Source organism: Balaenoptera musculus, chromosome 4, assembly GCF_009873245.2.
Source record: "Balaenoptera musculus isolate JJ_BM4_2016_0621 chromosome 4, mBalMus1.pri.v3, whole genome shotgun sequence".
Lineage (NCBI taxonomy): Eukaryota > Metazoa > Chordata > Mammalia > Artiodactyla > Balaenopteridae > Balaenoptera > Balaenoptera musculus.
In genome coordinates this window covers 143,387,024-143,413,693 of record NC_045788.1, presented here as the reverse complement: position 1 = coordinate 143,413,693, position 26,670 = coordinate 143,387,024, and the positions used below count along the sequence as shown (strand labels likewise).

The window sequence follows — 26,670 nt, the reverse complement described above, 5'->3', positions numbered from 1 at the left end:
TTCTCTGAACCACCAGACTCAGCCTGTCCTTCCCATTACTGTCATCCTTCCCTGTCATTAACCCGTTTTAGTTTTTTAAAGCATCCTTTATTGTAAAGTATGTTACGTATGTAAAGGATATAAAAGGTGTACTTTCAGATGACACAGTGAAATGAACACCTGTACCTGTGACACCAGCCTAAGAAGTGGGACGTTAGCAGGAACTGAGCAGTCTGGTTTGTGCTCCTTCCCACCCCCACCAGGAGTTACCACCACCGAATTTTGTGTGACTTGTTCTTTTCTTTTTCTTTGTAGTTCTATCACTTAATATCCTCCTACACAACATTTTGTTTACTTTTGCCTGTGTTTGTACTTAGTGGAAATAGGATTGCACAGTATGTATTCTGCAAATTGAATCTTTGCTCAGCACTCTTTCTGAGATTCATTTATGTTGAAACATATAGCTGTGTCTATTTTCACTGCTGTGTAGTATTTCGTTTTATGAATAAGCCACAATTTGTCCTTTACTGCTGGGCATGTAGGTTATTTCCAGCCTTTGCTTATTATACAGATTGGTTGCTGTGGACATTTCTGGTGCCTGTGCACGGTGTGACGCAGCCCTGGAGCGCTCGCGGGTCGGCCTTATGCATGATGCTGCCCTGTGTGTGTGTTCCGCGTGCATCGCTGTGGATGTTCACCAACACCTTGGTGTTGTGTGGGGTCTGTTTCCTCCCATCCGGTGGGTGTGATGTGCTTCCTTGTGGTTTTAATTTGTAGATCATGACTAATGAATGAAGGTGAGCATCCTGTCATGTTTTCCCTTTGTGAAATGTCCGTATCTTTTACCAGATTTCCATAGTGTGGTTTCTTTTTCTTACTGATTTGTAGGAGTTCTTTATAAATTCCCTATCCCTTTTTATATTCCTAATCCTTTGTTGGTTATATGTGTTACAAGTATTTTATCCCAGTTTGTGCTTTGTCTTTTCAACCTTTGTGGTGTCTTTTTTTTTTAGCCACACTTTTTTTTTTTTTTTAATTTATTTTTGGCTGTATTGGGTCTTTGTTTCTGTGCTAGGGCTTTCTCTAGTTGTGGCAAGCGGGGGCCACTCTTCATCGCGGTGCATGGGCCTCTCACTATTGCGGCCTCTTGTTGCGGAGCACAGGCTCCAGACGCACAGGCTCAGTAGTTGTGGCTCACGGGCCTAGTTGCTCCGCAGCATGTGGGATCTTCCCAGACCAGGGCTCGAACCCATGTTCCCTGCATTGGCAGGCAGATTCTCAACCACTGCGCCACCAGGGAAGCCCTAGCCACCCTTTTAAAAACAGTTTTATTGAGGTATAATGGACATACAGTAAGCTGATGTATTTAAGCGTACATTCGATGAGTTTGGATGTACGTGCACACACCTGTGAAGCCATTGCCACAGTTAGGGTGCTGAGTAACCACCGCCCCCCGGTCTCCTCCTGCCTCTTTGTAATCTGGCTTGGCCTTCTCTCTCCTGCACCCCCAGGTCCCAGGCAATGACTGATCTGCCTTCGGTCACTCCTGTAGTTGTTTTGTGCTTTCTTTGTCAGAGGTCCTTCACTCAGCATAATCATGTTGCAGTTCATCCAGGTTGTTGCTTGGGTCAGTAGTCCCTTCAAGACCACAGCTTGTTGCTGCAGTCACCTGTTGGTGGACCTTTGGATTGTTTCCAGTTCTTGGCTATTACAAATAAACCTGCTGTGAACATTTGGGTTAGGGTTAGGGTGAAACCTGTCTTTTCGTGGACATATGCTTTTGTTTCTTTTGAGTAAATTCCTGGGTCATATGTGAGGTGTGTGTTTAATTTTTAAGAAATAGCCAAACTGTTTTCCCAAGTGGTTGTACCATTTTACATCCCCACCAGCAGTGTATCAAGAGTCCCACTTCGTTGCTGACCCTTGGTGTGGTCAGTTGTGAAGTTTTAGTCGTTCTGTTGGGTGTGCAGTGACATGTCATTGTGGTTTTAGTTCATGTTTGTATATGCCATCCACATATCTTTTCTGATAACGTGTCTTGAATCTTTTCCTCAGTTTTTAATCGAGTTTATTGTTTCCTTATTAAGTTGTAAGAGTTCTTTATATAATGCAGGTACAGGTGTTTTGTTGGATATTTTGTAAACATTTTCACTTAGACTGTAGGTTGCCTTTTAAAAAATTGTGGTAAGAAACACATACTGTTGCCCTGTTGCCATCTGAAGTGTACAGTGCATTGTTGTGAGCCGTGTGCATGTGGTTGTGTGGCAGGGCTCTGCTGCTCCTTCACTAGGCTGGACGGAAAGGCTCTGTCCCTTGAATGACAGCTCCTGTGGTTTGCCTTGTAATTTTCATAACATTGCCTTTAAAAGAGCAAAGGTTTTAAAATTTTCAGTGACATCCAGTAGATTGACTTTTCAAACATTTCTTGCTTTCTGTATTGTGTTTAGAAAATCATTGCCTAACAGAAGATCACTAAGGTTTTGTCCTATGATTTCTTTATACTCTCAGCTCTTACGTTTCAATGTCAAGTAAAGTTTTGTATGTGGTATGAGATAAAGGTCAAGGTTTATTTGGAGATGATTTGCAAATGGCCGTCCAGTTGTTTGAGCACTGTATTAGTTTGCTTGGGCTGCTGTAACAAAGTATGACAGGCTAAGGAGCTTAAACCACAGAAACTATTCCCTTACAGTCGGAGATCCAGTTGCAGCAGGGCTGGTCCCTCCTGAAGCCTCTCTCCTGGGCGTGTAGACGGCCACCTCCTCCGTGTGTCCTCACAGCGTTTGTCCCTCTGTCCATGTCTGTGCCCTAATCTCCTTCTTATAAGGACATCTGTTAGATTGGATTAGGGCCCACCCCGATGACCTCATTTAATTACTTCTTTTTTAAAGACCCTAGTTACACACTCTAATGCACTTTTTGTCATTTACTATGTCCTGGAGTTCATTCTGTACTAGGACACAGAGGTGTTCATCATTCCCTTTTACAGCCGCAAAGTGTCCCATCAGTAGACGTATCATAATTTGACTGGTCCCCTATTGATAGACATTTGGGTTGTTTCCAGTTTTTTTTTTGCTATTACAAAAAGTCCTGAAATGAATAACTTTACGCATGTGTCTTTTCTTGGCGAGGGATAGATTCTGAGAAGTAGGACTACTGGTCAAAGTTTATATTTATATTTTATTTTGTGTGGTGTCTATTTTTAAAGCCACTATTTATTTAAAGCAGTGTTTTTATTAACCAATTAACATTCTCAAGGAATCAGTGCCAACGAATGGTCATTGCAAATTTCTCTGATATTGTTAAGATTTTGTTTCTCTTTTTGAAGTTGTTTTTATCATTAAACATGAAACTATATGGTTGTGGGTGTGTGTTTTGAAAACAAAAAACAAAACAAGGAAACAATGTAATCTAGAAACATTCCCTCCGTCTGGAAAACTCGGTTGCTGTTATTCTTTGCTGACCGGTAGATGCCGCTGTTGACCAAGGATGCAGGTGGGCAGGCTGCTGGAGGTGGCAGTTGTGACCCTGAAGGGAGGGTGTCACGTAGGGGAGTTCCCAGGGGATCTCCGCAAAGGAGAAATAAGGCCAGCTCTTTTTGGTGTAAGCTCCTCCTCGAGGCTTCAGGTGCCCCGCTCCCTTTCCCACCGACATTCTATCCTCCGCCCCTCCTTAGCACTTTGCAATTCATCCGCCCTAATCTGGCGTGGGGCTTTTTCTTATAGAAGATGAGAAGTGCTGGGGATGCCATGTACAGCATGGGACTGTAGTAAATAAAGCTGTGTTGTGTGTTTGACAGTTGCTAAGAGAGTAGGTCTTAAAAGTTCTCACCACAAGAAAAAAATTTGTAACTCTCTGTGGTGATGGACGTTAGCTAGACGCATTGTGCTGATCATTTCACAATAGATACAATTATGGAATCGCTTTGTTGTACACCTGAAATTAATATAATGTTCCATATCAATTATACCTCAGTTAAAAAAAAAAGAGAGCCCACCTCCAGTACCACCTGCCCAGCAGGCCTCTCCTGACCACCTGGCCATGTCGTGCTGTCACTTCATTGTGTTCTTCACTGCGCTCGTCAGTATCTGAAACACTCTTTGTGTTTATATGTCTCCGTGTTCACTGCCTGTCTTCCGCCACTAGCACTGAAGCTCACTGGAGGCAGGACCTTGTCTCTCATTCACCACGACACCCCTGCTGCCTGGAATAGCTTTGCAGGGAGGAAGTGTAGTTGGTATCTGTTAGTTGGTACGTGATTTGTGGTTGGCTGCTTCTGGTCGTATTGGCCAGGTGTGGGTGCTCAAGCCATCGCCCTGCGGCTTGTCTAGCTCCTCAGAGCTTCAGATAGCACCACGAAGCAAGCGTAGAGAGAAGAATACCGCCTGGAATTGAATGAGTCTGTGATTAGGATTGTAACTATAACATTATATAGGGGCTTCCCTGGTGGCACAGTGGTTAAGAATCTGCCTGCCAATGCAGGGGACACAGGTTCGAGCCCTGGTCCGGGAAGATCCCACATGCCACGGAGCAGCTAAGCTCGAGCGCCACAAGTACTGAGCCCGTGCGCCTAGAGCCCGTGCTCTGCAGCGGGAGAGACCACTGCAATGAGAAGCCCATGCACCACAACAAAGAGTAGCCCCTGCTCGCTGCAACTAGAGAAAGCCCGCGCGCAGCAACGAAGACCCAACACAGCCAAAAATAAATAAACAAATTTAAAAAACAAAACAAAAAAACATTATATAGCAAAATAGAGACACATGACCAACTTTCAAAACACCAGTCAACAATATTTTCATGACAATGGAGAAATACTTAGATTGTCCTTTGTCTTACAAGATTTAGATTCATCAAGGCTCTTCAGCAGTGGTACTGGCGAATTCTCCTCCTTACTCTTGCTTAAGCTACTATCCTTGGTCAGAGCCCATTCTCTGTCCCTTTTGGGAGAGTGCCACATGTTACAATATAAAATTCCTTAATCACATCCAGTGACATTTCACCTGCTATTTCCCCATGTTTTTCCAGAAGTTGACACATATGGGGATTGTTATAATTTGTTTCAAGTTGCTCTGCATGTTGGTTGCTACCTAGATTCTGAAGCTAGTCTTCTAAGTCATGACATCAACAGTAAAAAAAAAAAAAAATTCTTTAACATGTCTCTTGGTGCACATGTGCACATATTTCTGTGAGTTTGCACTCTGGAGAGGAATTTCTAGGTCATAGGAGGTGAGAGCAACCTCATTTTCAAAGTGGTTGTACCAATTCACACTCCTTCCGGCATTCTATTTCTGTGGCTCCTTTTCTGTGTGGACACTTCGTAGGGTCAGCCCTCTCAGCTGTGGTCACTGGGTGATTCTGGTTGGGGTAGTACTCTGATTGTGGGCTTAGTTTGCATTTCCCCACAATTAATGAGGTTGAACACCTTGTCTTAGGTTTATTGGCCACTTAGGTGTCGTGTGTGTGTGTGTGTGTGTGTGTGTGTGTGAAGTGCCTGTTCAAGGCTTGCTTGTGCTTGATTTTCTTTTGGGTTGTTTATGTATTTGTATTGATTTGTAAGGCATTCTTTCAAAGTTCAGATAGTAGCTCTTTGTTGGCTATATCTGTTGCAGATGTCTTCTTCCTTTCCGGGGCTCACCTTTGCATTCTCTTAAAGGTGGTTTTTTTTTTGTTTTTTGGGTTTTTTTTTAGGGTAATGAAGCTATTTTAGTATTATTTAAAATAAGAACAGCCTTTAAACTGTATAAAGTGGGCAATAGGGGAGAAGCACGCCTTCCTGAGAAGGGTCCTCTGAGAAGGGTCTTCTCGGGGAAAAGGCAGGAAGGGTGGGTGGGCAGGAGGGAGTGAAGGCTTGGACGTCAGCAGTGCTTCCTCAGGGCGGGCTCTGCAGGTAGGAGAGGTGACTCTGGGGCTTGGCACCCCCTGGCTGGAGTGGAGGGAGCTGGCCTGGCGGTCGGTGCCAGTGACTCAGGCAGGGGTAGAGCAGGGGTCAGCTGGGTTAAAAGAACTGTGGGTTTGAGTGTCAGGAGGAGGTGGTGGCCGGGCCTTGGCTGTCAGGACTCGAGGGGGACATCAGGCTGCCGGAGGCCCAGGCCCGGGATTGCTGATCCGCTCCCATCTCTCCAGCGAGGCTCTGTGACTGTGCCCTGGGCGGGGGGTGGCCTTGCCTTGTCTCTTTTGAATATTAAAAACAAAGATATCTTTTGATGTGAGACTTTTTGTTTGCTTCTTTTTTTTTTTTTTGGCTGCGCTGCTTGGCTTATGGATTTCGGACCAGGGATGGAACCTGTGCCTGCCTCCCTCCCTCCCCCGAGACCGCCAGGGAATTCCCAGAAGTTCTTAATTTTAGTGCTCTTAATTTTATCAGTCTTTTCCTTTATGGTTCGTGCTTTTTGGTTATTAACTTTACAGTTAGTTCTGTTTAAGGAGTCTTTACACTAAGAGCATGAAGAGATTCTTCTGCATTATCCTCTAGGAGACTTATTGTTTTATATTTCATAAAAAAACATTAATTTGGGGCGGTCAACTTTATTGAGATAAAATTTACACACTATAAAATGTGTCAATTTCAAGTATACCATTTTTTAAAAATTAATTAATTTATTTTTGGCCGCGTTGGGTCTTTGTTGCTGCGTGCGGGCTTTCTCTAGTTGTGGTGAGTGGGGGCTACTCTTTGTTGCGATGCGGTGGCTTCTCTTGTTGTGGAGCACGGGCTGTAGGCGTGCAGGCTCCAGCAGTTGTGGCTCGCGGGCTCTAGAGCGCAGGCTCAGTAGTTGTGGCGCACGGGCTCAGTTGCTCCGCGGCATGTGGGATCTTCCCGGACCAGGGCTCAAACCCGTGTCCCCCGCATTGGCAGGTGGATTCTTAACCACTGCGCCACCAGGGAAGTTCCAAGTATACCATTCTTTGAGCTTTGACACGTGTATGCTGTGTATAGCCGTCAACACAATCGTGAGAGACTGTTTCCATTGCCCTGGAAAGTTCCCTTGTGACTGGCCCCTGGTCTCTGGCAATGTTGGATTTGCTTTCTATTGCTATAGCTTTGCTTCTTCTAGAATTTTGTATAAATAGACACAGTGTGTAGCCTCTATGTCAGGTTCCTTCACCCAGCCCAGTGCTTTGAGAGTCACCCTTGTTGTCACGTGTGCCGGTGGTTTGCTCCTGTCTGTTGCTGCCTAGTATTCCTGGTGTGGATGGATCACCCCTCATTCATTTACCAGTGGATGGATATTTGGGTTGTTTCCAGTGTGGGGCTATTGTGAGTAAAGTTGCTGGGCACATTCACATAGAAGTCCTTGGGGACAGAAGTTTTAATTTCATTTGTTTGTATTCCATTCCTATTTTCAGGTACCATCCTGTTTCAGGACCCCTGTTTTATGTGTCCAGTCTGGACTACTGTTTAGGGCTCTAGTCTCACGTCCAGTTTCCTCCTTGACCGTCCGCACTTAGATGACTTACAAGCATCTTTAACTTGATGTTTTCAGAACTAGACTATTTTCTTCCCTCTGAAACGTGTTTCTCTGGTGGGGTTTTCCAACTCAGTGGCACGCATTCTCCGTGTGGTTCAAGTTCGACGCGCTACTGCATCCCTGACTCTCCTGGTCCTTAGCTGCCTACAGAGTTCAGCACGCGCTGTCTGTTATGCTGGTTGCAGCCGTGCAGCTGGTATCAAGGCTCCAGGATTCCTTCGGGCTTCGTGCTCGCTGGCTCCGTTGTAGGAGCAGTGTGGCAGGATCTACCTTAGCAGCAGGTGTTGAACGCTGGGTCTGCTGCAGCCGGGGGGTCAGCTCCCAGAGAGGAATGCAAGAGATCTCAGGATCCTCAATGCAGTATTACCATTTTGATGATAAAACTATTATTTATATCATTTTTATTAACTGAACGTATACACTTTGTGTTAAGATAAATAATATACATTTCTGTTGGGGAAGGGGAAGGAGGTACTTTGCTTTGTCCACAGTCTTTAATCCCTGAGAATCAAGCATAAGAAAATATTACAGATTTACAGCACCAAAGCAAGCAAATGAAAGTACAATGTAAACCTTTTCTATAAACAACGTAGTCAATCAAGTATTTCCTGAACACCCACTTCATGCCAGGTGCTCTGCTAGGTGCTGAGAAGGGGCTCACTGACCACCAGGACAGGGCTCCTGCGTGTGCACAAGGTAGTCAAGAAAACAGGTTTTCATTTCTCTTGGGTAGGCAGTCCGTAGTAGAGTTGCAGGGTCTCAGGGTGAGTACATGTTTAAACTGTTCGCCAGGGGCAGCCAAAGCATTTTGCATTCCCACTGGTGAAGCGTGAGAGACCCAGCTGCAGAACTTACCCATGCTGGTGTTAGCAGTCTTTTGAATTTTAGCTCTTCTGGTCCAAGTGAAGAGACTCTCAGCAGTCAGGCTGTAGAGCAGTGTCTGTTAGTGGTCCTCATTCCGTTTCCCTCTGAGTCACCGTTGAGCATCTTCCCACATGCTCGTTTGCCTCCGTGCCCGCTTTGGTGATGGGCCGGTTGCACTCTCTTGCCCTGTTTAGAAAACCTCACTTGTCCTGTACTTCTCCTTTACGCTCCTTCAACTGCCGCACTCACAGCACTTCTGACGACAGACGCGTGCGGGTCTTCCTGCACCCGGCACTTCTGTGACCCCAGCTTGGGTGTCCTGCGATTGCACTCAGTTCTGACACTACCTACCTGGAGTTAGTGTGTCAGATCCCACAGGCTAAGGGCCCAGTCCCACGAGGCTGCTCCCCCTCCCCCACCCATGGCAAATCCAGGGTATCGCCTGTGCTTCTGACTGAGCGGCTATAAATTGGAGGTTTCTGTGACCCCCTCCTTGGGGTTGATTAACCTGCCAGAGCAGCTCACAGAACCCAGAGAAGCATTTTACTTGCATGGTTTCCAGTATATTGTAGAAGGGTAGAACCCAGGAACGGCCGGATGGAAGAGAAGCAGAGGGCAGGGGTGGGGAGGAGCCCAGAGCTTCCTGCTCTCTGGGCGCCTCTCCCTGCCAGCCCCGCCACGTGCTCGCCAGCCCGGAAGCTCCCTGCCCTTATGCTGGTGGGATTGTATGGTGGCTTCCCCACGTGGGCCTCACTCACCCGTAACTCCATCTCCAGCCCCGCCACGTGCTCGCCAGCCCGGAAGCTCTCCAAACCCCTTTGTCTGGGGTTTCTATGGAGGTTCTATTACGTAGGCATTGGTTGATTAAATCACTGGCCACTGGTGATTAACTCCATCTCCAGCCCCTCTCACTCTGGAGAATGGAGGGTGGGCCTGAAACCTTCTAATCATGGCTCGGTCTTGTGACCAGCAGCCACCCACAGTGGGAGATGCGCCTGGTGCTCTTGTCACTTGGGAATTTACGAGGGACTTAGGAGCTTTGCTGGGAACTGGGGCAGAGGCCCATGTGTATATTTTCTACTAGTTCTCATGCCCCTTCTCCCCTTTTCCTTATATACTTTGATTTTTGTATGTGGTTTGAGATAGGGAAAAGGGTTTTCTTTTTTCACCTGTGTTCTTCTGTTCTTTCACCTCTTTCCTGTGGGCGACCTTCCTGGCAGGTGGAGGACCTCTCTGTGCGTGGCCTGCGCTGGGCGTGCTCGCTTCTGTGCCGTCGTCTACGGAACTTTGTGCCAGTGTCTGCTGCCTGCTTACTGCAGCTTTGTAATGAGCCTTGCTAGTCCATGGACGGTTCTCAGTTTACCCTGTTTAGAGAATGCCTTGGCTGCTCTGGTCGTTCACATGTTCACGTGTGTTTACCTAGGCAGAGGCAGACAAGAAAACCTGGTGGGGTTTTGGCTGAGGTTGCGCTCGATCCGTAGGTGCAGTTTGAAGAGGATTGATAACTTGACAATGTTGACTGTTTTAGTCTATGAACGTGATATAATCTCCATTTATTAAGGTCTCCATTTAGTTTAGTCTATAACTCCATTTATTAAGGTCTCCATTTAGTTTAGTCATAACTCCATTATGTTTTAGTCTATGAACGTGATATAATCTCCATTTATTAAAATTTTTTGTTAATGATGTTTTCTGTTCTGTTACAGATCTTGCACATTTTTGAAAAGCTAATTTCTGCATGTTTCCCATTATAATTGGTGTCTTTTTTAGACTTTTCTAACTTGCTGATATATAGAAGTACAGTTCAGTTGTATGTATTGATTGACCTTGTATTCAGCAACTTTGACAAAATCACTTTTTATTATAATTTATCTTTTGACTCTTTTGGACTTTATGTAGGTAAGCGGAGCATCTGTGAATAATGATTATTTTTTCTTTTCTGGTCCTTACGCTTTATGTTTACTTGGCAGGGAATTGTTAGTTTTATGTCTCTTCAGAGAACTGGCTTTTGGTTTTGTTGATCTCCTGTGTGTTTCTCACTGTTTTAGTCATGTCCCGGCCCTGCACTCGGCCCAGAGGGGGTGCCCTTGCCACCTGACCCCTCGCTCCCGTGGCCGTCCTTCTTGCCGAGTGCTCCTCCGTCGCCCGGTGTTCTCCTTGCCAGATTTGCCACATTTGCCCGCAGGTGTGGTTTCATTCTGTAGCCTCCCGTATCTCATACAAAGCCAGGAGGCCAGGAGTGGAAAGGACAGCTTCCAGGTTGGCAGAGCCTTAGAACAACTACTAGCCTTCAGTTGCTGAGGAATGCTGCTGCCGATGGTTTCTTCCTGCCTCTCTCTCACTCTGCTGTTCTGCGGGACCTCACACGTGGGGGGGCTCATGGATTTTGTAGCGTGGTGTCGGAGGTCGACAGCCAGCCTATACGGCGCTGACGGACTTGATAATACCAGGCTTTTGAAACCTTGGCGCGGGCTCATAGCTCTACTTTGTCTCATTCAGAAAGCTTTGTGCCCACTCTCAAAATGACAGGAAATCCCTTCAGTTAGGAAATAATATACCGTGTTTGATTTATGAGCTTTAATCAAAATAACCAGCAGGAGTATTTTGGAAAGAGAGTTAACAACACCTTTTGTTTGTTTCTTCATTGTAAAGTGAAAGTGTTGACAGTTCTAAAATTCTCCTTTTTGCTGGTATAAAGAGCTGTTGACATAGTCTTGATCAGAAATGTAACTGCAGCAGGTGTTCACTTGGGACAAGCAGAATTTTAATTTTCATCTGCTAATATGTATGCCATATAATTTATAGCCTTGTATACGTTTTAATGTTTTTTGTTAAAATGCAACATAATATTCATTCTTTTTCATAATGGTTTTACTTTTTAACCTTATAGAATTAACACTGAATCCTCCGGAAGGAATTGTGGCAGGTAAGGTAGTGTGAAGTTCGCCTCTTTATCATTTACTCCTAATTGCCAAAGTTTCCTTCAAAGTAAAGTTATGGAATTTCTTCTTTTCCTGCAGGCCCCATGAATGAAGAGAATTTTTTTGAATGGGAGGCATTGATCATGTAAGTTAATCATATGTGTTGTTTGGTTTTAAGCCTTTATTGGAAATTAGAGCCATGAATCACATTCTGCACTGTGAGTGATCAGAAGCGTCAATGGGGAAAAAAGGCCAAGTGCGCCTCTGTCATCGAGCTTTTCTGTGTCCGCGGATCTGAAAGCAGACAACACGTACGTTCATCCAAAAGAAATGAAAGTACTTCCTTAGAACCAGTAAAAGGTTTAGTTGTAAGTATTTATATTTGTAGAGTTTCAAAATAATGAAGTTTGCGTGTTGGGTTAGCCTCAAACAGAATGGGCTTTGGCTTCAAGGAGTCCCTGTGAGCCTGGGGCTCTGACGGTGCGGAGGGGTCCTCAGGGTGTGGGTGACGCCCCAGGCCTATTGGTGCCGCCTGGGCCCTGCCCACCTGTGTGCCTGGATTCGTCCCCCTCCCCCTCCCCCTCCCCTCCCCTCCCCCTCCCTTCCCTTCCCAGTTCTTCAGCTCCTCTGCTGCTCCTCCTTTTCTGTGTTCCTTGTCTGGCCTTCCCTTGTCCCTGACTTAGAGATCTGGCTTAGTTCTAAGGTGAGCAGTGTGGGTCCTGACCTCATTCTAGAAAGATCCTGACTGGATTTCATATTTCACTTACAGTGATGTTGCTTGGAAAGAGCCAAATGGACCCCTGATTCCAGAGTATTCTTTGGCCCTATGACCCAGGCCCTTTTTTTCTCATGTTTCTACCTTAGATGTGCAATTCTTGGCCATTCTCAGACTGTACTTTTAACAAAATGTGGTTAGGTAGACTTTAGGAAGTTGAAATTTATAATCCATTTCAGTAGTCTCGTTAGTAAAATGAGAAAGTAGCTAGAAAGTTTTCAGGTGGGGTTTCGTTGGGCTGAGGCGTGCTCTAGTGGGGTGGGCCTGGAAGGTGTGTGAGGGGGTGTAGTGTCAGCCTCGCCAGACCTTCTGCGTTTGCCCCGTGCTTGTATCCCATTTAGTCTGAGAAACAGCTTGCTGCTCAGTGTTGTCTGTGGAGCTTAGAGTAGTACATGAAAATGGGTGTGAAAATGAGTTGTTTTGATAAGCAGATTGTTTTAAAAATAATAAACACTATCCAGAGAAAGTACAGCGCACCTAACATTTCCTGATCATTTGTTATACCCTAATTGTTTGGGCCTGTGATACCCATTTTTTTTCTGTTTAAATGTTTCTGGCATGATGATGACTTCACAGTCTGTGTTTGTATCTAATATGGTGTTGTGTCTTTCACCCCCTGAAGCACTTACAAATTGTGTGGTGGGTCTCCTGGTCAGTGGTGTCCTTCGTTTGATGTTACAGGGCATTGTGCACTTGGGTCAGCTATAGCTTTTCATCTTTAGGGAAACAGTACGCCCCAGGGCAGCTGGCCTGGCTGGGGTGCACAGATGAGTGGAAGGCCTTTGTGAGTGCACAGGTCAGCGGGCCCCTGACGGTTTTTCCGTCTTTGGAAGATGAGGCTGGTGCGCACCCACGGGAGACTATTGCGAAGCCCTTCCAGGGACACTTGAGCCTCCCAGTATGGTTTTTTTTAAAGTGTTTATTGTTAAGAATCCGTTAGGATAAATATTACTAATTACAGATAAATAACGTAAAATTAAACCAATATTTTGAAAACTTATCTTAAAAAGTAATTAGAACTATTTTTAGGTAGAACACTTTTATGTTTGAATAAGGCTTTTGCGTTAGTATGGAATTCCCCTGCTTCAAGATCTGGTGAGTTTGTGGGTTTTGGTCCTGTTCCAGATCCTTTCACAAACAAGAGGCCGTTTACAAATGTACTTAAAACATCTATTAAGGAATTAACTGTCCTCCTATTGATTTGTCTCACTCCGCTGTTTTGGCAGACAGCTGGCTGAGTTTCACTCCTTAGTGATAGGTTTTCTCTTCTCTCATTTTATTCTTTGATTGTTTCCAGAGTTTCTTCCATACCCTACTGCTTCTAAAAACCACACTTGCCTCCGTTTCTGCGAGTCTGGTGCTGTTGCAGTAGTGCTTACCTTCGGAGCCTCAGCTGTGCAACGAAGAGAACATCTTTTCAGATGTTCAGGCAACAAATACTGAGTGCCTGTTATATTAGGGCCCTCGTCTGAGGATACAGGCGTGTTCTAGGTGACCCCAAATCTCTACCCTGAAAGAACAAGATTAGGGGACTATGGTGGGGAACACAACAAATTAACCAACAGCAATAAAATCACCACAGCCTGTTCTCTGATTAAAAGGAGACAAGAACTCTAGTGACTCCGGCCGAGCTTAGGGCGGAGTTTGAGCCTGTGACCCAGTGGGAGAGGCCTGGGGCTTCCGGTCAGTCACACTGACGGCTGCCGGCCCCTGAGCCGTGTGTGGCTGGCCTGGCTTTATGGTCTTAGGCAGTCACTCTGCCTCTCTGACCTTCACTTATTAGGATCAGTACAGAGCCTCAACACCTTTTTAGACCAGTGGCTTCACTTCCACCTCTTCCAGCTGCAGGGTCTCTGGCCTGTGCAACCTCGTTGGCCCTTGGCTGCGGCGTGGCAGCTGTGGAGGGTCGACGCGAGCTTCTGCAGGACAGGAGGAGCCCTGCCGTGCAGGACGGCGGTTTATCCTCCGTGGCTGGAAGAGGCATGAAGCCCTTGGCGTCTTGCTGCCCCGTTTCTGTCCTGCCCCAGGTTTCTTCAAGCAGCTGCATGGTGACCTCCCTGCCTGGTCTGTGGCCGAGCCGCTGTCCCGTCTCCAGATTAGGGCCCCGAGGCTGTGGTGAGATGAGAAGGCCCTTCCCTTCCCCAGCGGTTGGGAGCCCTTGGCTGACCCTATCCCGCATCTCCGCTGGCGCACTTGGGTCCCAGCTGGTTCACACCTGCGGCGGGGAGGATTCCCCCGGCTGCGGCTCCTCCTAGGCCGTGCTTGGCTCATGCTGGGTGCCCAGGCCACGGTCACAGCACTGCCCTCCGCACCAGCCTTTCTTCTTTACAGAAGCCTGGCTCCTGTCAGGATTGTGCCTGCTCAGATAAACCTGAGATACTACAATAGATGTTTATAATTTGCACTGTATGTTCTCTGACCCAGTGGTTCCCACCCTGGGAATGTCTTCATCAGACATTCTGTTAGGAAAACCTCTGTGTGAGGAAGTTTATTACAACATTCACTGCAGTCATGAAAGAAAGTGGAAACGTCATTGTCCAGTATAAGTTACGGACATCCAATCAGCAGGATGCCGGCAGCACTGCCATGGTTCAGGCAGACGCTGGACGACGGGTCTAGACCAGTGTTGTCACCAGGTGTGGCCTCGCCCCCAGGGACTTTGGGCAGTGTCTGGAGACACTGTGGCTGTCACACAGGGTAGCAGGGGGAGATCTCTACTGGCCCCGGGTGGGAGAGCGCTGAGCGCCCCGCCGTGCCCAGGACGCCCGAGGTGGCAGTGGTACTGAGGCTGATCTCTCAGCCTGGTGTGGCCGGGTGCATTCAATAGCTTTATTGAGATAGAAGTTACATGCAGAGTTTCACCTGTATTAAGTGCACAAGTCAATGATTTTTAGTAAATTAAATTTATAGAGTTTTGCAGTCATCACACTTCACTTTTAGAGCATTTCCAAACACGTGCTCATGCCCTTGTGCACTCAGTCCCCCTCAGCCACGGGCACCCTCTGATCTGCTCTCTGACTCTGTCAGTTTGCCTTTTCTGGACTTCTGCTGCAAGTGGAATCACACGATACAGCATCTTCGGTGTCTGGCTCCTTTTCCTGGGCGTGGTGTCTTCGAGGTTCCGGCGCAGCCTGTGGGAGCGGCTCCTTTCCGTCACCACCGAGCTGTGTCCACCGGGAATGGACCTGCTCACCCGTCGACGGGCATTTGGCTGCTTCCCTCTTTGGCTGTTGTGACGGTGCAGCTGCGAACACGGGACCTAAGTCTGTGCGGACGGGTTTCCCCCTCCCTCGGCTGGATGCGCAGGAGTGGGCCTCCCGGCGTGTCGTGTCACCATTTTACACTCCCACCCACAGTGCTGAGTTCTCAGCTCTCCACTTCCTCACCCTCTTGGTGGTGTCTGATGCCAGCTGTCCTGTTGGGTGTGAGGTGGGTCTCGTGGGTTTGGACTGCATTGCCCTGATAACCGATGCTGTTGAGCATCTTTTCATGGGCGTATGAGCCATTCACCTATCTTTTTTGGTGAACTTAAGAACTTTTGCCCATTTTTTAATTGGGTTGTCTTCTTATTTAGTCCTAAGAGTTCTTTATATATTTTGGATACAGAGTCCTTTATCAGATGTATCAATATGATTTTCAGATATTTTCTCCCATTCTGCAGCTTTCCTTTTCATTTTTCTTTTCTTTTCTTTTTTATGTTTTAGGCCGAGCTGTGTGGAATGCGAGATCTTAGTTCCCTGACCAGGGATCAAACCCATGCCCCCTGCATTGGGAGCATGGAGTCTTAACCATTGGACCGCTAGGGAAGGTCCCTCCTTTTCATTTTCTTAATGGGGTCCTCTGAAACGCAAAGGTTTTCATTTCCAATGAAACGCAGTTCAGCAGTTTTTCCTTGTATAGATTATGCTTTTGGTGTCATATAACCCAAGATTGAAAAGATTTTCTCCTGTGTTTTCTTCTAGAAGTTTTATATTTATAGCTCTTAAATTTAGGTTTTTGGCCCATTTTGGGTAATTTTGGAGTATAGCATTAGGTAGGAGCCAGCTTCATTTTTTGGCATGTGGCTGTCCAACTGTCTTGCACCATTTGTTGAGAAGAAAATCCTTCCTGCATTGAATCGCCTTGGACCTTTGTCAGAATCAGTTGACCCATAATTATATGGAAGGAAGCCTGTATTTGTTACCACCGTGCTTTCCTGAGATGGAAGGCCCTGTCCTTTTCCTCCCTCACAGTTTAACCAGCGCTGGTTCTCTACATCAGGATCGCTAGGGTGCTTAGCACACAACAGAAGAGGAAAGCGGCTCTTGGGTCCATCCCCAGAGACTCGGCGCTGAGTCAGGGCTGGTGCCAGATGGGTGTAGACACATAGTCCGGCTGAGACCACCAGGCTCCCAAGGGGAGAGGCAGCGAGGGCACTGTCGCCGGGACGACAGCTCCCTGCAGCCCGTCCTGGCTTTCCTGCCGGTGTGAAGGTCCTGTGAGCGGGACCTTCCGGTCAGTTTCTGTGCAGCCTTGCTGCTGGCGGGGTGACCCTCACGCAACAGGCGCTCCTTCAGTGACTTGGGGGCTTAGAGGCACAGCAGGGCACCCCGGAGCTGGAGTCGTGGCTTCTAGAGCCCCTGGCCTGGGGGCTGTGCTTGCAGCCCACCTGCACTGGGGAGGTGGGGGCTTTGGCAAGAAGCTTCGGCCGAGCTGCGGAGCCAGGGGCGCAGGAAGGAGGTGGCGCCCCTGCTCTGACGCCAGGCCCCCTCTCGCCACCGCCGGGTGCTCCGTGTGGGTTCTGCAGCGAGAGAGCGAGGGCAGTGACACCCTCGCCTGGGCTGGAGGGTGTTTGTGAAGCAGTATGCCCTTCTTTTTTATGCTTCAAGTGGTCATGGCTTTGGAGAATAATTGTCCCTTGGTAATCCAGTTCAAGTGTGCGCTAGTGAATGAGTTTACGGTCTCCATTATTTCAAGCCTCGTATGTATGTTTGAGAATTTTGTCTGTGTGCTGTGACAAACTTGCAAAAGAACAGCTTCTTCCACACCTGCCGCAGCTGGAGTGACGTGCGGGCTGCGGCCCTGGAACATGCCTGGCGGGCAGATGGCTCACTGACGCCCGGACACACCCAGCTTCCACGGTGGAGCACTCTGGCCTCCCTGCCGCCTTCAGTACGCAGGCCGTGGGCTGCTTTTGTTCTCTCCGTACAGTTTTAGAGATGAAAGGCAAAGCACGGTGCCTCACTCGAGTTTAATGTTGGAAGACTAACCAAGCGTGTCTCCAGTTTTTATTGGCTCTGCAAGTGACCGACCACCAGTGACGGCGCGTGGCTGCGGGTGTTGAGCCAGCGCTGCCCTTTGGGAGGACTGAGCGTTGCTGGGCCCTGGTTGGGCTTAGAGCGTGGGTGCTACTCCCCCGGTGCTGGCTCCCTGGCCTCTCGCTCCCCTGAAGCCGGGAGGTCAGAGTGCACTGTTGCCTTTACAGAGGGGAGCAAGGGCGTTCTGCTTTACTCTTAATACTAGTCTCAGAAAATAAATAAAACACTTGCCTCAGAGCTCTGAAATAATTTAGGCCGTTATTTTAATCAATTAAGATAGAAAATAACTTGCAGGCTTTGAAGAGTTTGTATTTGCCTCAGATAAATTTGATTTCGAGGTGAGGCCTTCTTTGGTGAAAGAGGAGTGAGGCTGTCCTGAGTATGACAGGAAAGCGTGTCCAAAAATAACGCTAATTATATCGCCTGTCTTGGTCCAGGAATTTACTCGATAGCGTTTTCCATGAAGTCAGCGGGCAGGCCCCCGTGCACGTGGGCGCACCTGTATGCTGGGCCAAGGCACTGGGCATTCTGGAAGAGAAAGAAGCCCCTGTTTCAAACCAGTAGCAAACCAGAGCATTTGAAAATGGCTTTGATGTTTCAGATGTGGGAGCACTTCAGGAAATGTTTGATCTTGCTTCTGAAGCTATGGACGACCTAGTGGGTTTTGTTTTTTTTTTATTTTAAAGAAAGCTCTATTATGAGAAACAAAGACCTGAGCAAATATCAAAGTCTTGAGAAAATACCATTTGGCTCAGTCCAAAAACACTTAACTACCCAGACATTCTTTTCCGTTCTAACTTGGAGGTGCCAGGAATACCGAGGCGCTGCGAGCATTCGTGGTGTGGCCGCAGCCCTGATTCGCAGGCTCCTGGGTCAGCAGCCGGAGCTGCCCTCTGCTCCCTACTGAGCCACCCGACCCGGGAACCTGGCCTGAGTCAGGTGACCCTCGCTGAGGTGACAGCACTGCTTCCTGGCACCTTCCCTCGGGAGGCCGTGTGAGGGCCAGCGCTGTGGTGTTTATCCTTTACTGTGAGTTGTAGGCTGGAAGAGGGGCAGGGGGCGCAGGCTCTCCCCTGCCGTCGGCGCTGACCCCCTTCAGAGCGGAGGGCTTGGAGGGCGGCTGTCGGGGAGCCCCGGCCCCCGAGCTCCCCTCTCCGTGCGGCCGTCCTGTCCCTGCTTCCTGCCGGGGCTCTGGGTGCCGCTGTCCGGGGACGCTCATCCCTCCACGACAGAGTAGCTTTCCACTCTTGGTTTCCCCAAAAGTAGCAAGGACACAGTTTTCAGAATCCAGATGTGTGTCTTCAGTTGAAAAAAATGTGGCTCCACCAAACACTTGCTGCCTTGTTCTTGTTTTGGCCATTTTACCCCCGCGCTCCGCACCCCGTGCTGCAGTCCTGGCCTCCACTGCACTGGTGCCGTCGAAATCCCTGGGCGTTGTCACCGGGTGGAAGTGAAGCTGCCTGCACACTTTCTTTGAGAATTTTTTGTCTACTTGAACTGCTGCTGTAGCGCGGGGTCTCGGCCCCTGTGCTGGTTCGGGGCTCGTGTGTTACACGCGTGGGGCCTTGCCCTCTCCGCGCCCAGAAAGAGAACGGGATTCTTCTTCGTTGTTGAACTGACCCGTCTTCCCAGAGTGCTTGTCTGGTGTCGCTGTGTGTAGCTGTCATTCAGCAGCTCTGCCTCCTGATAAAAATGTACAGAGGAAGGGTGGTCTTAGATTTTAAACTGCTGTCGTGCATGTTGTATAAAGGACGTTTGTGAGGGGAGGAGGCGTCCCTCTGTCTGTTACGGTGCGAGCTGGGCTGCTGTCCCCCTCCCTCTCCGGCTGGCCTTCGCGTCTTGTCTGTTGGTCAAGATAGCGTTCATGTACACATATAGAGCTTTAAAATTTGACAGGACTTTGGAAGTGGTTTGGCCCGTTTCTGCCATTTTTCCATGTGAGGAGGATGTGAACTTAGGCAGGCAGGCAGGCAGGCACGTGCCTGGTGACGGTGAGGACTCAGGTGACTGCGTCGTCCCAGGATGTGGCACGAGCCCAGGCCTGCAGGTCAGGGCTTGCGGCTGACGCACGTGCGCGCGAGCGTCACGGTGATCTGTGTGTGCTCTGTACCTGTTTCTCGAAGGTTACCAAACCACTTCTCAGGCGCATTTAAAGATTAAAAATAGGCTTTGAAGTAACAACTCTTAACCCCTCATTCATTTAGTACAATAGAATCCTGCTCTAACATGTACCATGATTTTTATCTTTATCCTAAAATGTAATCGTACCACATAGAAAAACAGAATCCCTGCGATCTTGCAGTGTCGGCTGCAGTTCTTTTCTCTGATCCCATCATTTTCAGCAGGTGTTGCTGCCCCACTCTCAACCTTATTAATGTGAAAACTGTGCCTGTGATCCGGTCTTTGTGATTTCAACCTGATTGGAACAGAACAATGACACGTTACTTTCCAACCATAAAAAAATACCAATTCATCGTTATTATAATATTTAGATAATCTTTTCATGCGCATTTGTAAAGCAATAGATATTTCCTTAACTCGTTTCTAAAGTGTGGTAGACATTGAAAAAAATCTACCTTGAAGTTCTGTCTCTGTATTTTGTATCTTTTAGGGGCCCAGAAGACACCTGTTTTGAGTTTGGGGTTTTTCCTGCCATCCTGAGTTTCCCACTTGATTACCCGTTAAGTCCTCCAAAGATGAGATTTACCTGTGAGATGTTTCATCCCAACAGTAAGTGCTTTTGAAGTAGTTTCGATGGTTCCAGGAGAGGCCTAGAGATTGTGGGCATTCATGGTATACTGCTGTTTTGCTCTGTGTTTGGAATTTTCCATAATACAAAGTTTAAAAATTCATTATGGTCAGAAGAGTTGATTGAGGAAGTCAACAAGTTCAAGGTGATTAATCATAAAATGCAACTATGAAGAGGATTATGGGTAATTAAAAAATAAATGATAAGGGCCTCCCTGGTGGTGCAGTGGTTAGGAATCCACCTGCCAGTGCAGGGGACACGGCTTCGAGCCCTGGTCCAGGGAGATCCCACATGCCGCGGAGCAACTAAGCCCGTGTGCCACAACTACTGAGCCCACGTGCCACAACTACTGAAGCTCGAGCGCCTGGAGCCCGTGCTCTGCGTCAAGAGAAGCCACCGCAATGAGAATCCCACTCACCGCAACGAAGAGTAGCCCCCCGACCCCGCTCGCCGCAACTAGAGAAAGCCCGCGCGCAGCAACGAAGACCCAATGCAGCCAAAAATAAATAAATAAATAATAAGATTATATTGAAGATAAATACATTCTTTAGAACGATATCTGTGATGTGGTTTGAAGACAGATATGGCCAGTAAACTGATTGAATTATGTGTGTACTAAGAATAGCCTGATAATATTATTTTTGATGTTCAGGTAATCAATGCAAATAGTTTTTAAATTTGGCGTTACTGTAGGTGGGTATGTGTTACTCTTATTTTGTAAAAATTATTTTTGAGAAAAGCTATTCAGTAGGTCTACCAATGTCATAAAAATTGGTCGGTCCATAAATACTTAAAAAAATAATCCAGCAGATTCACTGAGAGTTGCTGGGATGGGGTGGTGAGCAGACCGTCAGAGGTGAGGGGCTGGACGGTCAGGAGCTCCCAGTCTGAGGGCAGCGATGGACGCTGATGAAGGAATCATACAGGGAGATGTGAAACCACATGGGAGGCCAGGGAGGCACCTGCAGGGGTGGTGGTTGAACCCACCACCTGCAGGAGGAGCTGTAGGAGTTGCCCAGGGGTCTGTTTGGGGCGGGGAGGGGGTCTAGCAGGTGCAGAGGCCCAGTGTGGGGAGGGAGGGGGAGGGGGAGGGGGAGGGGGGAGGGGCCAAACCGGTTCAGGCCTTTCAGTCAGCATTAAGGACTTTGATGTTTATCCGAGGAGCAGTGGAGTCCCGCTGAGGGGCTGGGAGTGAGCGTGAGGGGCGGCGTGACCAGCATGGCCTTTGAAGGGTGACTGTGGTGTAGGCTGGAGGTGGAGCGGAGCGCGTGCTGGGTCGCTGCCGTGGCCTGGAGGGGAGACCGCCAGCCTGGCACCAGCGGGAGTTGTTGGCGCTGAAGCGCTGCGGCTGGGCGGGGACTCGGCTGGGCGGGGACTTGGGAGGGTAAGGAAGTGACGCTGATGTGGTGGGGGGTGTGGCAGGGACACAGCTGCTTTTTGATGTTTCTGGGGTCAGCGGTGTCATCACATGGTGCTGTCACCTTGAGGAAGTGACACTGAAGTTGAGAACTCTGCAACACCTCCTCTCTGTCCGTGGCAGAGAGAACTGTTCAGAGCATTCTGGGCGCCAGGTCCCGTGTGTGTGGACTTCAGACGGACATCCTGGTGTCTGAGACAGATCGCGCGTGGTTTCCTAACCCTTCAGTGAGAGTTTGCGGTACAGTTTCAAAGCGCAGAAACCACTAGAACAAGGGATGCATGGGGAAAACGAGGGACCAGGTGTAAAAGAAAGGCTGTTTATAACGACTCACATTTCTAAATGGTCACGAAATGCTGAGCTCATGAGTGAGGGTGAATTAAATTTATTTAAAATTGTCTGGTATTCTTATTATTATAACTTAATAGCCTTACAGTTTTACAAGTGATTCCTGGATATCTGAGCATATACTGAATCATCTGAGAATTTCCCCGAGTACGTGTAAAAGAAAGATAACAGATGCTTTTGACCTTTTTGACAGGACCAACCCCAGACTTTGAATTGAAAATTTATTTTTCTTGAATCAGATCTTGAGGGTCTTGTTAGGGATGCTGTTGATGGGAGATGCATTTAGATTCAGGCACAGCTGATTTCCAGAGAAGACAGGCGGTCGTTTTTCTGTTACTGTAAGTTACCAGGAGAAATCTTGGTATCTGTCTTTCTCTGGATATTTACGTAATTCCTGTAGCGTTTTTCCCAGCTATGGCAACGTATATTTTACACAGTCCATTTCAGGGATTTAATGGCAGACCGAGGGATATCTAAGAAACTTTTTATTAAAAGTGTTGTGAAGAGTCCTAATTACATGAGATATTTTGGTGGAATATCTGGCTGCCAGGCAGCCTTTCATTTATCCCCTTTGGATATAATGCTTTTAAAATCCATATGAAGGTGGAGTCACCCCATGATACTAGAACTGTTCAGACCGGCCCAGCACCCTGTCCGTGCGTGGGCGGTGCCCTGGGAGCCCGGCCGGGCCCGCGGGGAGCGCGCGGACGCGAGCATGGCCGTGAGCGTGGCGCTGGGGCCGCAGGTTGTGCCGCGTGCAGACACCTCCGTTTCGGTGTCTGCGCCGCTTGCTGCCTTCTCTCTGCGGGCCTGACCGAGCGCCCTGTCACGGGCCCGTCCCCCCGCTCACCGGGTGTGCTCTGACCCCGCAGTCTACCCCGACGGCAGAGTCTGCATCTCCATCCTGCACGCTCCCGGCGACGACCCCATGGGCTACGAGAGCAGCGCCGAGCGGTGGAGCCCCGTGCAGAGCGTGGAGAAGATCCTGCTGTCGGTGGTGAGCATGCTGGCAGGTAACGCCCGCCCCGCCGGCTCCTGACACGCCGCAGCTTCGCGTCCAGGGGGGAGACCCGACCCGACGCTCGGTGCTGCTTCTCTTTCCTCGTTAACCCTTGTCTTACAGCTCCCTGTCCGCCGTGAGGAGTCGGTATATACTGTTTTCTTTTCTGCTTTTTCATGTAATGTTACTCATACACACTTCTCCAAGCGTAAGCTGCTTTTTATAATTACGGATGTAAAGATGGTCTCGTGCGTATCACATTGTTGGCCATGAGTATCCGTGGGCATTTCATTCATTCAGTGGGCGCTATATTGCAGACACCGTGTCCTGGGGTGTAAAGCTCAGGTGACACTGACCCCAACCTTAAGGCCCCACATTCTCAGGGAACTTTCACAGCCACCGACTATTGCAGGACACTGTGATAAATTCTGAGATCAGGGTACAGAGGCCACTTCCCAAGGTGAGTGTAGAACATGTGGGAGTTAACAAGGTTGGTGGGGGGCGCGGACCCTCTGGGGGCGTCGCCAGGACTGGTATGGCTGGGGGCGGGGCGCCCTGTGGACCTGCACGTGCCCGGAGCTGACACCCGCTCGTGGGGCTGTTAGACCGCGGATCGCCCTTGCAGCCCACGTGCTTGAAACAGGCGGGGTGGGTCCCAGGCCAAGAGGATGGGAGAGGTTGGGGAGGGGGACCTTGGAGACTCCGGCTCTAGGGCTCAGCGTCCTGGGGGCGCTCCTGCTCCTGCCCTCACTGCGGGGTGGAGGGGTGCTGACTGTGGGGACAGGACTCCAGAGGGAGCAGGATTCGGGGGAGACGAGAGTTCGGGGTGTTGTGTGAGTGGCTGCCTTGACGGGGGCTCTCCGAGGACTGGCCGTGGAGGTGAGGGGCAGCGCGTGGGGGGAGGGAGCCGAGAGAGGAACGGCCCGGCGGCCCCAGGGGAAGAGAGCACCCGTGAAACGGAGGCGCATCAAACGGAGGGAGCTGGTGGCCAAGCGGTAGGCCCGAGGGGGAGGCCCACAGCGGCCGCTTGATCTGCTCGGCTGGTGCCTCCTGAGTGAGGCCGAGTTGGCTGGTGTGGGCCCTTGGGAGACGCGGGTGGAGGAGCCCTGAGGGTGGGTCTGTCCGCTGCCCTCTCGCTGCTCAGCCCCGCCCCTCAGGAGAAGGCTCTTGTCTCCACAGAACTGATGTCCTTGCCCGGAGTTCCACATCCCTTGGTGCTTCCGGTTTGTCTCCGGTTACCTCTCTGGGAAGATCAGTGGTGTCCTTCCAGGGGGTGGGAGGTCTTGCCAGGTCCTTCTTCCTTGAGCCCCTTTCACGTGGAGGTTCTCCTTCTCTTTCAGAGCCCAACGATGAAAGCGGGGCCAACGTGGATGCCTCCAAAATGTGGCGGGATGACCGGGAGCAGTTTTACAAGATCGCCAAGCAGATCGTGCAGAAGTCGCTGGGGCTCTGAGCCTTGCCCACGTGTGTGCACCGCCGTGTGCCCGCGCGTGCGTGCAGGCACACCACCGAGCAGATTTTGGAGTTTCTCCTCCAAAACACTTAGTGACAGTGACACTCTGTGCTGGTACCAAAAAAGGCAAGCTTGCAGAACCACAGCATCTATTTCTTTTCTACCTTTCCCACCCCAAACAGCCTTCTCTTCTGCAGTGATGGTTTCTGTAGGACGATGACAGCTGGGTGCAGTTGAGGGACCCACCCCTCGTTCTTGCCGAGGTGGCCCAGGGGGATGATGGGAGCTGTCACCACTACCTCTCCAGCGGACGTGCCTGCGGACCCAGCACTTAGTGCGGAGCGGGGCGGGGCGTACGCGCCGGCCCCCAGAGACTAGAACCAGTGCCGCTCCTTCCGAAGACGCGGGGCCTTGCAGCCCAGGAGGGGGGCGGCGGCCGGCTGTCCCTGGGGGCCCCTCCGGGCTCCCGTGTCCCCCGTGAGGAGGACATGACTTTGTTTCAGTACTTTGTTTTACAAGCAGATTTTTTTCTTGCAATCTAGTCACATTTTTCATTTGTTGTATGTTACAAATAATCACATTTAGAAATACTTTCAGGAAATAAATACTTTTTTAAAATGTGGACTAATGAAAAATGGGGCACATAGAAAAGAAGTTTCCTGCTGGCCATGAAGACCGGCGTTTTCCCTGCTGGTGTTGATCACACTTTACGCTCGTGTCTCAGTTCCTAGTGCATTTACCAGAGCAGGGGCACATGAGACCGAGATTTTAGTCAGAGTGTCTTCTGGGTGTGTCGGAGCTTTTCTATTCCAATCTGAAAACTGGAAAGTTCTAAGCGTTTGTACATGGTGGCTGCAGCAGGAACTTTAACTGTTGGGACAAAACCGTTCTCGCCACTTGGGAAGGGCCGCTGCCGTTAGCGCAGGGCACGGAGGTGTGCTGCATCCCAGACCTGACCGGCGCTCATGGGAGCGTGGCACACGGCGTCCCCGGCGTCCCCGGGCCGGTGGGGGGCGCTCAGCTGCGGCTCGTGGTTTTGAGGTGGTCTGGATTCCTCCGGCGTGGGTAGCTCAGCCGCGGGGCCGGGGCTCCGTTTCAAGCAATAACAGATCTGTTGCGTGCAGTCAAATATTTGGCCTGTTTCAAACAGGTTAAATTTAAATAGGAGTTTCTATTTTTGAAATAAGGGACAGTCTACAAGACGTACATTTTACTTTACGTTATCCTTTCCCTTTCATAATGTGCCCACGGGCAGGAGTCTTTTACTGAAACCTCGCTCATTTCTTGGTGTTACGTGGTACTGGCTAAAGGGCTTCTGTGGAAACCAGACTCTCCTTCTCAGAAGGGAATCATTTACAAGTTGAAATGCAGTACGAGGACTTGCATTCGGAAGGGGGCGGGGAAAGGAGAGGTACTGTACCTACGTAGTATCTGCGGGCGTGTTGGATGGGACGTAGCCCTGTCCAGAGAGAGGAGAAGGTGGGTGTGGTGGAGTGTGGGCCTGTGGCCACGGGGGCTCAGGAAATCTGGAGAAGAAAGAGGCAGTCTCTTTGCAAAAGAAAGTATTTTTATTCATTTGTATTTATTAAATGAAACAAAAGAGAAGGAGTCCCATGGTGTCATTATTCTGTGACGGAGTTTATTAATTCCTATGGTAAAATAAAGCTATATTTTCCCCCTGTCCCGAGCAGTGTTTTCTCTGCCGTGTTTTAATATAATCGTATGGGAACCCCGTGGCCGGCGGGTGGCGGGGGTGCCCCCCGACAGGTGGCACGGCCGCCAGGACTCCCACTACTACCTCCTTCCCAAGACACGTGAGCTTCGGGAAATTTTGCTCTTTCCTGTTCGTTCCGCCCGCTGGTCTCCCCTGGAACTCCCGGGTGTCCCTGTTGGGGTCTGCAGACGTTTTCACCAGCCTCCCCTGACCCTCGGCCTTTCCTCGACCTGTGAGTGTTGGCAGAGACGGCCGTCGGGCGAGGAGAGACCAGGAGGCGCGGAGGTGGCGCTTCTGTCCCGCTCTCGCGTCTCCAGTCTCGTCACGGCTGCTGACGTGAGCCTGCTTACGTCCCTCGGCCTCCTCTCCCTCCGCCAGTGCCCTCTGCGCCGTGTCCGGGCGGGGCTGGGCCCGCCCTCCAACAGCCTTCATCCTGCCTCTGCCCAGGGGTTTCCAGCGCACTTCTTACCGCTGACGATCTCTGATGTGATCGTGCGTTGGGGGCCCCGATACCACCCCCGTGTTCAGTGGTTCCGTGGGACCACTTTTACAGCCAAAGGCCCAGGGACTCGAGCACCACAGGGAACGTGGCGTGGGGAGGGGTTGGGGGGCACCAGGCACAGGCCTCCCGAACACCCCCAGCGGAGCCACACGGGGTGCGCTTGACTCCCCAGCAGGGAGCTCCTGGGG

General features: G+C 49.6%; 1 protein-coding gene across 5 annotated transcripts in view; it reads left to right on the top strand.

Annotated features, from left to right (window-relative positions):
• UBE2G2 (ubiquitin conjugating enzyme E2 G2) overlaps positions 1-25,947 on the top strand; it is a 29,448-nt gene extending 3,501 nt beyond the window's left edge. Inside the window, exons 2-7 of one of the 5 annotated variants that reach the window (XM_036850780.1) lie at positions 10,355-10,491; positions 11,197-11,232; positions 11,327-11,372; positions 19,911-20,029; positions 22,686-22,826; positions 24,154-25,947. In XM_036850780.1, coding sequence (XP_036706675.1) covers positions 11,332-11,372; positions 19,911-20,029; positions 22,686-22,826; positions 24,154-24,266 — 414 coding nt within the window. In that variant the 5' untranslated portion in view covers positions 10,355-10,491; positions 11,197-11,232; positions 11,327-11,331 and the 3' untranslated portion in view covers positions 24,267-25,947. The remainder of the gene's footprint in view (positions 1-10,354; positions 10,492-11,196; positions 11,233-11,326; positions 11,373-19,910; positions 20,030-22,685; positions 22,827-24,153) is intronic. The other 4 variants (XM_036850777.1, XM_036850776.1, XM_036850778.1 and 1 more) reach the window with 4 other exon arrangements.
• Positions 25,948-26,670: the final 723 nt, after the last annotated feature.